Raw genomic sequence first — 12,012 nt, 5'->3', positions numbered from 1 at the left:
AACTTAGTTGGTCTCTAAGGTGCTGCTGGAAGGAGGATAATATTAAGTATCAGATTTATCTAGATTACTGATTATGTATTTGTGGTTTTATATTCTGATTTTACCCTGTGAACTGCCCTGAGAACTTCAGGTATAGGGTGGTATATGCTAATAATAATAATAATAATAATAATAATAATAATAATAATAATAATAATAAATAAATGCTCCTTTTTAAAACAAGCAAACCAACAAAGCTTTTGAAATTCTTATTTATTGAATGCTTGTTCAATAAACTAACCAGCAGAGGATGCTGTTGCAAAACTATTTCCAATAGCATCTAGAAAAATGGCTTCCTAATCCTCCGTGTAAACCCACATTAACCAAATTCCGCTGACAAGGGTGGTGGTGTTTCTGATGGCACAGAGTTTTACCCATGAAAGCAGTGATTGGCTGCTTTGAACGTGTGTTTGTTTAAATATTCGTATATCGCTGTATCACAGTGGTTTGCAACAAGATAAAAACCTAAAACCAAACAAGAAAGTCATAAAAAGTTAAAAAGCCCAGTTAAATAAAAAAGAAATTAAAAACAAACATCACTGGGCCATTGTGGGGATGTATATACACTTAATTGGCTGGCAGAACAGAGAAGTTTTTAGCAGCTGTTTAAAAGTTGGCACAGAAGGCGCCTGCTGAATCTCTTGTTAGCAGGGTATTTCACATGACTGGGCTTATAACTCTAAAGTTATCCCACCAAGGGCGGGTGGTGATAAATAGAAGCAACCTGCCCCAGTTCTCTCTCAGCCCTATCCCCACTCCCAAATCCTAGTCCTTTGCATCTCCGTATCTTTTAAATTACAGCTCCTCTCAACCCCTTGAAAATAGGGCTCTCCTCTTAGACCTTGCCAACACCTCTGTGACCTTAAGAGCAAGCCTGCTCCCAGGAAGGTACTGTTTTTCCACCACCACTGTTTAAACTGCAGGCTTCTCCTGTTGCTGATTCTGCTGTTGGAAGACTAGCAGAAGATGCTTAAGAGAGTGATGTGGAGGAAAGTGGAATGAAGAGGTGGGGAGCAGCAAAGTGTAGTTGACTGGGTTACCAGTGGGAATGCAACTTTTACTGGGACAGAAGTCATATTGAAAGTCCCATGGTAAAAAAATAGTTTATTTCTGAAAGGAAAAAAAAAGTAGGAATTGCAGGGCTGGGAAGAATCATGTTTAGCGCCTCAAAGCCCTTCCCCAATGTCACGTGGAACACAACAAAGGTTACCGGTAAATTAGTCGATTCATTGTGGCCCACCAGTGCCTGCTGATTGCTAGGACTCTTGCAGAAGAATTTGAACTATTTTGGACTTGATCTGATCCAGGAAAGACACTTTGCTTGTTTTCAGAATTCCCTGTCATGGATAAGTTAAGCTCTACAGTTAAGAGATCTTGAATAATATACTCTTGCTTTGGAAATTTTAAAATGTACCAGTAGGCGATAGGGATTTTAGGAAAACCAAGATGGTAAACTATACAAGGCAGGTTGACCTACCCGTAATGCTGGGTTTGTACCACTCAGGATAAAAGTACTATGTGGCCTTTTGAATGGGTGCATCTGGATACATGCTCATTAGTTTTGCAGATTTCCAAAGTAGTAACTCCCAGGCAGAGAAGAATGAACGCATGAATAGTTTGTAATTTTATCAGGACAAGTTACTTGTTGTTTACTGTTGTAATAATTGTTTTCTCAAAATTTTATCTTCTGTAGCATGAAAAGAAATACAAACAGTATTAAACTGTAAACGATTAAGATACCCCTTCCCCAGTACAAAAGAGGCAGCAATAGATGTAACGTAGAAACCTGATTTACTTTGTTGCAAACAAATAGACAATAAATATATATTGTACAATATATAGTAAAAATACAGCATAATACGAGTGCCACTAAGAAAAAAAATAACCTAATTTTAAGACTTATAAATGCTTATTTTGTAATATATACATTGCAGAAATAAGCCACAATAAATACATCAAATTACATGTCATTCATCATAAATACTGAAAATATAAATACAAGATACAGTTAAAATAAAAGATTACAGCATAATGTCCAGGTTAAGTTTTGTCAAATGTTTTTGTTGCCTACATTACCCTTTTGGTATTTGTGAAGTTGCAACTTATAAAGCAAAGTTAAATCAACACATGGAGGGAATAATGCCAACTATAGGTTTTGTGTTTTGAGTTTTACATTAACATTCTATTCTCTTGCCATAATGCCTGAGGAACAGAAAACTGGGAGCAAGTGACCTGGTCAGAACAGTAGCTGAGCCAAAGCTACCTTGCATAACACTAACCACCAGTGAGAGGCTTTGGGTGGTGGTGTGTAGCTTCTGTCTACAATGGCTAAATTGAGAGACCCATCCATGGTGATTAAAAACCACCCTCATAAAAAGATAATCATGTGTATCTACCCTCAAACGTGTTAAGTTAAAGCAGCATTACGGTTATTTACAATTTTCAAGCAGCTATGAGAATCTACTTCTACATCTTAAAGCACGAATTCTGATTTTTTTATTTTTCCTGAATTGGAAATACCACTGGACCCACTGCTGTATAACACTATTTACTTTAATTCTTGAGAACATTCCAGATCAGAGTTACAGATGAACTTTGTGTTTTGCTTTCCATATACTGTATCAGTGGCAATAGAGAAAGAAAAAAGAAGAGACAGTAGATAGGGTAACTCATACAGAGCTAATATTTGTCAAAAGCAAAGAGATTCCTTATTGGGTGAGTTTTCTTACATAATGTATACACAGTGTGAATCAGTATAAGCTGCATCACTCTAAGAAAGTGCTGGGTCACACCTGTCCACATAATGCTTTCCTTTAAATGAAAGAAAGCAAGAGCAGGTCAGTTTCATTATGGTGAGTTCCAGTTCCAGGCTGTTGGAAGAGGAAGGGATTTTTCTTTACTAATTATGCATTATCGAATTTCTAGTACCCAAGATACTTTACATGTGTTATTTTTTACCAACTCCACCCCAAGTCTTTTTCCAAACAAAACATCTGTAACTTAGACCACTAAATGAAGAATTACTGAATGAATGAATTACTTTGCATGGATGAGGTTAATATGGTAGCCAGCTGAATCAATAGGTATGAAATAGTAAAAGCTTTAAATTCATGCACCTATATTAATATTTCTTTTGGCTGTAAACAAAAGAGTTTCAGGTCACCTAGGTACTTACCCTTGGAGGGGGAAAAGTGAAAACACCCCATTAAGTCTACATAAGGTTTTGGGGAGCAGTGAGGAAAGGCTATTTTCACCATGCATTTGCAAATAAAATTTCCTAAATGGAATTTTGATGGGCTGCCACTCCAGCCCTATGGTTTTCTTAAGACAGCTCAAGGAATAGCTTGCACTGCCGTAGATGAGGCATGGTCCTTTGCAGGTGGTTAAGCAGACCATATTGGTTCTGTTTCCCTTTCCATATTTCCATATCCCCCCCCCTTTTCAGTTTTTACTGATGGTATTGTCTTCCATAGCAAGGGCTGGAGTTAGGGCTATGCTTATTCCTAAAAGACTTAACAGGTTGAGGCATGCTAGTCCTTTACACTAGCAGCAGGGGATACAGTGTTGCTCAGGTGATCCTAAGAGCTGCAGCACATCCATTTCGGAACTACGTATACCCCTTACATTGAAACTAAGCTTTTGGTCTTGCAGGGAATCCCTCCTGCTTGCTAATGTAATATTTGGCACCTTACTCCCTCCTCCTTGGTATTACATTCTCTAGCAAATAAGGATATGTATAAACATAATCTTCGGGAGTTGCATCATCTATTTTGATAAGGATATGCATCTATATGAACAGAAAGCACTTGACTGTGCAATAGGATTTGTGCATCTCCCATTCCCACCAGGATTCATCTACTACTGTATCTGTGTTGAACAAGATTAATTCAGTTTAGGTTAGTTGAAAAGTTGTGTGTTATGTTCCATATTGTCCCACATCCTTGTAGTCATGTTTTAAACATGGTTCTATTTTCCAGTGGAAATTAATGTGGCGGGGAAAGGGAAATAATTAATTGAGGACAAAAATAAAGTTATCTAGCAAGACTGGGAATTTCTGAAAATTTTAGAGCATTCCCTTATACAGGTGAAACTCGGAAAATTAGAATATCGTTGAAAAGTGCATTTATTTCAGTAACGCAACTTAAAAGGTGAAATCAATATATGAGATAGATGCATGACATGCAAAGCAAGGTATGTCAAGCCTTTATTTGTTGTAATTGTAATTATTTGTCGTTAGGCGGGTCAATTATAAATGGAATGTAAGTAATGAAATGTAATAGTGATGTTTATTTATTTTTTAATTTTTGTATTATTGTAACTATTTGTTTTATTACTGTGGAATTTCCAAAACAAAGCAATTTGTAAAAATTAAAATAAAATAAAAAATAATAAGTTGCATTACTGAAATAAATGCACTTTTAAACGATATTCTAATTTTCCAAGTTTCACCTGTAATGTAAACTGAGTCATCTTGATCCAGTAAGATCCTCCTGTCCCTTTCATACTGGGCCCCATTCCCAGAAGGATGCTATGTGAAGAAAAATTGGATCCAGCATGGCGGTTCCATCTCATGTTTCATCAATCTGTGCATGGGGCTTGATGTAGAAAAGCCTTGTATTCTATGACATGATTATATCCTTGCAATCATTTCACTACAGGCTATTTCTCCATGTGCTCTATCTGGTATCTGGGGTAAAAACAAACAAACACACCTTTTGGTGACTTTGGGACGCACTGGATAACGGTAACTGAGAACGGCAGGCAGACTGGAAGACTTTAGAAAAGAACACTCCTGGCTGTAAAATAAAATCCTAGAGCCAAATCAATCTGCTCTGCCCATCTTTAAAGATCAATAACACAACATGCAAGTGAGACTTAATTGGCCAGGAAAGTGCTCCCAGTTGTTTTCCTTCTGGCCTGCTAAAATTAATGTGCGGGGTGATTTGTTATTAGACAGAAATAGGTACGACAATGTCTGTTTCCAATGGGAATGCTGCGTTCCAACTTGCTGACTGGTACCTAAAACTAATGGGCATCAATGTATGTAAACTCAGCAAGATCATCTTCATTATCTGTATGGCCTAGAGAGCCATCACAAAAAACTAAAGCAGAACATGCAAAATTTGTACAAAACACATTCACTGTTATTTGTCATTTAGTCACAACAAGCCATTTGGCACGTAAGGCTCACAGATACCAAACCAAGGGCTAACAATACAGGAAGTACAGCACTTGTGTGAGCCACGGGAGTTCATTCCACCATCTCCCATGTATTGTGCTCCATATGGCAAAAAGAAATTGGATTTTGGGGGGTGGGTGGAGACTCGAACAAATCTGTAGCACTGTAGAATGTGGGCCTTGCTGTGTGGCAGACGTTCCGTCTGGTGGAATTATGCAGGTTGGTAAAATAGTGAATAAAACTATTAAAGAAGCTTGATGCTTCGTACAACTATAGTGTTTGCCCCCTTGGAGCATGAGCTGATTGACAGTAGGGCCATGTCACCCGCCCCAGGAGCAAGTGCTTAAAGGCAAACATTTACAGCCAATTAAGAAAGGCTGATTTAAGACAGTACCCTTAATTCTACAGCAGGGAGCAAAATGTGTGCATGGTTGGACAGGGTATTTCTACATGATAGGTATAATCTTGATCGAAATTGGATATGGATATCAATTTTAAATGTTACTTAAACTTAAAATACTGTAGTAGTAAGTCCAGCTTATTTTTTTATCACAGTGTTTGTCCAGTAAGGGTTTGTGCTCACCCAGTGCACAAAGGTGCTTCCTCAAGACCCTTTTAAAAATAATTATCCAAACAGAACAGGAAGTGATGTATTTTTTAAATAGGCGGTGCTCAAGGCTTTACATTTAAAATTGCCCCCGTAGATGGTGTTTGAAAGAAAGGATTATGGGTAGATGGCCTTATTAATTTGCCCCTTTCCAAAAAGTAGAGTTTTATATTATCTGTGGATATGGTGAAACTCTAGACTTGGCTGTTAAGTGGGAAAGGCAGGTGTTGGAGTTTTGTAGCCCCAGGTTACAGGCATTGTTCTCACTATTGAATAAGAAATCTTTAAAAATAATCTTTTCTATTAGCAGCCACCTGATTAGGGATTTCTGTGATGTGCGCACAGTGCTCTGCTGCCTGCAAAGACCCCCAGTTCAATTGAGTGGAGTTAACGTCTCCAGACTCCCATTTCTTTGCATACACCCACCCACTTCCTCCACAGAAGTAAATGGAGAAGGCAAAGTCCACAGTAGCCCTGGCTGGAGCATAAATAGCAGAAAACAAAGAGGAGTGCAAAGGCTTGAGTCCTTTAACTGAACACCAGCAACTGTGGACATACAGTGGTGCCTCGACTTACGAATTTAGTCCGTTCCGAAGGCACCTTCGTAGGTCGAAAAATCCGTAAGTCGAAAAGCGCCATTGGAAACGCGATTTCCCATAGGAATGCATTGGAAACGGAAAAATTCGTAAGTCGAAGCAACCCCATCTGAAAATTCGTAAGTCGAAAAAACCCTATCTAAAACCGCCACAATTTCCGTTCGGATGTCGAAAAATTCGTAAGTGTGCGGCCATTTGCCCCACTCGTAAGTCGAAAAATTCGGTTGTCGAGGTACCACTGCATTCCTGTTGATTTCAACCTCCTTTTGGAACAGGCCTTTAAAATATTGCTACAGTACCATAGGTGAAATCTTAAGTCACACTGGAGTGAATGGCTCAATGCCCCTAGAACCCTGTCTGTCTTCTATTTACAATGCAGTTGCTTTCTCAACACAAAGACTCCTCTTGCCAGTGACTTATTCATATCTTCAGAAATTGGCTAGAGAAAACATGGATCACCCCCCCCCTAATTTTTGCCTATATGATTTAAAAGTAAAATAAAATAAAAAATTAAAAAACCCACCATCTAGCACACCTTGAAGACTTTTCATAGCCCCCACAAGTAAGGGGAGGCCCTAAAGTGCATTAGTTAGCTGTATATTTGCAGGGCAACGAAAAGCCAGAGTTTACATCCTGAAAGTGAACATGAGGCACACAATGCACCGAAAGGTAGTTGCAACTAAGTTCTACTGAAAGAATTGAAATGAGGTTTTGACTAGATGAGGTCCCGTTGATTTCGCTGGTTCACCAGGCTAGTTTTCTATTAACCATAGCAATCCAGGTGGCCTGTTAATTTGAGCATTCATCCTGATTTGTTTGCGGGGAGATTAGAAAGCATTGGCTCTTAAAATAAACATTCATTCTGATATGCTTGTGCAGAGGTTAGAGAACAGTGTTATCCCACACTTTCCTCCCTGCAAAAAGGGCTGGTGTTTGGAGGGTGGGTTGTTACATGAAACCTGTCAACAATTACGACTGTACACCCTTCATTTCCTGGTGTGTGATTGAATCCCACCCCAAAATAGTGACAATCTGACATGTTCATGTGGCCGCTGTAGGTAATGGGGACTCTGTGTGCATGGAGCTAATGGAGAGCAAGGGTGGTGTTGTGTAGTGGTTAGTGTGGGCAACTCCCAACTCAGCTACAAAATCGACTAGGTGTCTATCGTTAAAATACCTTCCAGGATTGCTGAGAGAATAAAATGGGTAAGGGGAGAACTATGTGCTCCAACCTGTAATCCTAAAAAATGTAAGAAATTAAAGTTTTTTTGGGGGGGGGGTGTTACTGGAGGTCCCGTCCCCCACATACTACTAAAGAAGCAGTGGTAGTACTACTATGATAATATATGTTACATCAGGCATCCCCAAACTGCAGCCCTCCAGATGTTTTGGCCTACAACTCCCATGATCCCTAGCTAACAGGACCAGTGGTTAGGGATGATGGGAATTGTAGTCCAAAACATTTGGAGGGCCGAAGTTTGGGGGTGCCTGTGTTACATCGTACACCCAATGGCAAAAAACACACCTGTGCATCTGGGAAGTGGAGCGCAGGAAGATGTGAAGAACAACTACATTCTGCACGTATTTAATAGTGTTCATTTCCTTACATAGCTTTTGGGTAGAAAACTGAGCAACAAATGAAATGCCCAAAAGAAAATAAACGCATGAACCAGTCACCACTAACTTTTGATGACTTGTGCCCAGCTTCCTTTATTTTCAAGGGATATTGGTGCCAGTTAAAACCAAAAAGCAGAGGATTGTCCTATATTTCACCTTCCTAGCAATTATAGATGCCTGTGAGTGCAGTTCAGAAGGCGGAGCTTGTGCACGCCCTTCATTCATTTTATAGAGATGGAGTGGGAACACCCCACCCGTGTTGCTGAAACAAACGAATCATGCCTAGCAGTGGTACTTCCTGGACTGCCCCCTAGCTTACAAGTATGACTGGAGGCTAGGGGCACTTCAAAGAACATACCCTGTAATTCAATGTCAGCTTCAGACGTGGTCACTAAACATTTATATAATTTTCCTTATGAAATTTGAAGTGGCTGTGCTGTGAGCTGCTCAAATGTTCAGCTCCAAAGAACATGCTCTTCATTTTTTTATCAAGACATGAGTACTAAGCTACAATAAATAAAATATACATTACCAAACAATTCAGGGGCGCGTTTTTTGTACAGTAATCACATCTACATTTAAAAAGTCACCATCTCTTCAAATATGTGTGACAATTTTGTACTCTAAACATGAAGTTTCCAAAGTAAAATTTCCATTATCTTGTACCGGTCTGATAATACAAAGGGAAGCTTTGAGTCTCGATAGGCCAGCTTCATGTCGTTTAACAGGTAGGCGACTATTCATCATCATTATTATTATTATTTAATCTAGGTATTTTCTATCAAAAGACCATTTGAACCCCCACCCCCCGCTTTTAAATTTTAACTTTTTACATGAACTGCTTTTGTGCAATGGCCTAAACCAGAAGAAATATTCAAAACACTAACCACAGTCTTGTCCCCTTACCTCTATTGCCAAGAGAGGGTGGGGAGAGATTGGTTCCAGGGAATTAAAACAGAGTGCAGTTAAATATAGGGATTCCGTCCTAAAATAATTTAAACAGGTACCGTTTCCATGACAGGCGATTTGATACACTCTTCATGCAGTCTGCTCTTTTCCGAGAGGCTGAGCGAATTCTCAGCGGGATGCTCTGGGAGGTGAGTGCCGCCATTCAAAGCAGAAACAAATCCATCTTGAGAAGGAGTTTTCAAGTATGAGGGAAAGTCCACTTGGGAGTGTCTTGGCCTATGCTCAGCGTATAGGCTACTACACGGAACAGCGCCGTCGCTCTCTGAAGACGAGCAGCAAACTATGACCGACGGGTTTGAAGGAGGATAAAGCGAGCCGCTATAACTTTCCTCCGATTGCCGTGTGTAGTCCACAAACTGTTCTGAAGCTGGATTATAAGGCACCAGAGAAAGATTACCATTCTTGACTGTATCCCTTTCAGGGTACGCCTCACGCATCTGGCCAGGAGCGCCAGGGCTGTGGTTCTCTATTTGGTAATAAAGCGCTGAGGAGTTGTCGTAGTAGGAGGAAGCCTTGGCGTGCCTCTCGTGCATGGCAGTGCTGTCGGAGTAGCAGAGGACCGAAGGAAGAGCTTGCACCATGTCACCATGCGCACCCAAGCCTTCCACAAAGTCACCCACCTTTTCCTCCTCGTCATCCTCGTCGTCGTCCTCTTCCTCATCTTCATCTGTTTCACTGGGTGCTAAACTCTGGGTGCTGGAATCTGTAACCCCGCTACAGAAGCTGCTAGCATCTTCCTCCTCCTCTTCTTCCTCCTCCTCCTCCCCTGGGCAGTCCAAGTCATCGGCCGACTGCAAGTGCATCACGCCGGCCCGAGATTCTGCTTCGATCTCAAAGTTACCCGGAACGGAATATTCTAACGGGTGGGCTGCGGGGCCCATAGAGCTACTGTGAGCACTTATCTCGCCGTGGCAACCGTTCAGCGCAGAGACTTGCTGCTCTCTGCTCTTCTCCAATTCAAGTTTCATTATAGTGTGCAAAAAGTGAGTCCGAACGCGGATGGGGTTAAATTCAATTCTACCTGCCGTATTGCTACATCCTTCTTTAGTGCAACCACATGGGAAAGACATACGATCCACCTATAGGAAAGAGACCATGGATTAACTAGGTGTCCGGGAAGGAGGAACTCTATAGCTGCAGAACCTTGGCAAACTAGAAATTGACAGTAAAAGCCAGGAGCTATATTCAGGAAAGCTGCCTCAGATATATGGTCGAAGGGGTGATACGAAAAATAAATGATTTGCATTAATTTTAAAACGCCCAGTACAGAATATTGCATCTTGCAAAATTAAATCCAGAGCAGGGGGACATTGGAAAGGAAGAATCTCAAAACCGGTTGCTCCATAAAGGACACCAAGGGCAGCATAAATGTAAAACTGCTGATTGCTTGCTAATAGGAAAGCAATCAATATTTGCCCTTGGGGGTTTCATATTCTTTTCTAGAGCATGAGTCCCCCATCCCCACTCCCCTGGACCCAAATGATCTCAACTGTTATGTTACCATAGCTGTCAACCATGGTTACGCTTAACCAGGCTTAGGACTCATTATCTCAGAAGCCATGATTTATGAGAATCCTATTTACGCTGCTCCCCTGTAGCAAACAGGTGGGTGGGTGCTGCCACTCACCTGGCCTCCTAACAGTGTAGTTGCTGTTGCATACTGAGATAGGCATTATAAAGAGACTTTTCTACCACTGCGGGAAGTATGAAAAATACATTAGGAATATTTGAATGGCAGGGGGAGGATGCCACAGGTTGTTGTTTTTTAAAAAAAAAACCAAATACCTGTAATTACCCTGTTTCCCCTATTTTAAGACGTAGTCATAAAATAAGCCATAGCAGGATTTTTAAGCATTCGAGGAACATAAGCCATACCCTGGAAATAAGACATAGTGATAGGTGCAGCAGCAATGCAGGAGGAGGGCGGGGGATAAGACATACCCTGAAAATAAGCCATAGTGTGTGTGTTTTTAGGAAAAATAAATATATGACGGTGTCTTATTTTTGGAGAAACAGGTATACTTTGGCTTCCCCTCGTTCCCCCCGACCCCTTTAAGACTGTACCTTAGTTAAGTTCTCACCTGGCATTTTATGCCTGCAAGGCTGCAGGTACATGTTTCTGGGTCACAAAAGACTCGGCAGTCGCAGCCGCAGTCCTCCCTTGACAGGCGAATGGCTCGCAGCTCGTGTTTTTCTTCTACGTCAATCTTCTTGACCCCAGAGGCTCTCAGGAGTGCCCTTCGCTTTTTTGTTGGCAGAGGCTGTAGAAAGAAGTACTCGTCTACTTCTGTGTTATCTAGATCTATATCGTCGTCGGAAATGTCGTCCAGTGTCAAAGTGTTTGCTTCCTCGGACTCCACGGTCCCGTTCTTGGTCATCTGCAACACAGAGCCATGAAAGAGCGTGTCGGGGATTCATTGAGGAGAAGAGCCATTCTCAGCTCAAAAACAGTTCCCTGTTTTTATCATGAAAGCCTATATGAACATAGCTTTCAACCAGTGCTTTTTTTTCTGGAGGGGGTGGGGACACAGGGGTACGCATACCCCTAAGCATTTTGTGAATCTAAGTTTGGCCTCATTGAAGGGCAGTATTTCAATATGAGGAGGAAAATGAGAGTACCCCTAAACATATTTTTTTTGGGGGGGGGGGGACAACGACACTGCTTTCAACTAAGGAGCTCCTGGCATGGAAGTGGGCTGGCTTGTTCCAATGCTTCTTACTGTTTTTGAACTTACCGACTTATGACAATGCCCTATATAATGTGAGACCATTCATCCTTCTATCCCAGTATTATCTATCCGAACTGGCAGCAGGTTTTAGCATCCCTAACTCCTAGTACCAGCCACTTTTCCTAGGTGGACAATCCATGATGGAAAGCATCAAATTTGTCACACAAAAGAGGGAAAAGAAAGGCACATGGGAGTATTGGCAACAACCTAAGTAGCAGGGCACTTTACTTTCAGAAACCTTCCATTCTAGTGGAATTGATTCTCAACCTAATGTTA

General features: G+C 41.0%; 1 protein-coding gene across 3 annotated transcripts in view; it reads right to left on the bottom strand.

Moving 5' to 3' along the window:
- Nucleotides 1-212: 212 nt before the first annotated feature.
- The window catches only part of CSRNP3 (cysteine and serine rich nuclear protein 3), a 49,508-nt gene continuing 37,708 nt past the window's right edge, over nt 213-12,012 (bottom strand). For all 3 annotated transcript variants that reach the window (XM_035132895.2, XM_035132887.2, XM_060280293.1), the window contains 2 exons: nt 11,089-11,385; nt 213-10,086 (listed from right to left, as the gene is read on the bottom strand). In XM_035132895.2, the coding sequence (XP_034988786.1) occupies nt 9,034-10,086; nt 11,089-11,385 (1,350 nt within the window). In that variant the 3' untranslated portion in view covers nt 213-9,033. The remainder of the gene's footprint in view (nt 10,087-11,088; nt 11,386-12,012) is intronic.

This window comes from Zootoca vivipara, chromosome 1 (genome assembly GCF_963506605.1).
Source record: "Zootoca vivipara chromosome 1, rZooViv1.1, whole genome shotgun sequence".
In the NCBI taxonomy this organism is placed as follows: domain Eukaryota; kingdom Metazoa; phylum Chordata; class Lepidosauria; order Squamata; family Lacertidae; genus Zootoca; species Zootoca vivipara.
Note: the sequence above shows the minus strand (reverse complement) of the source record. Positions and strands in the feature narration are given on the sequence as shown.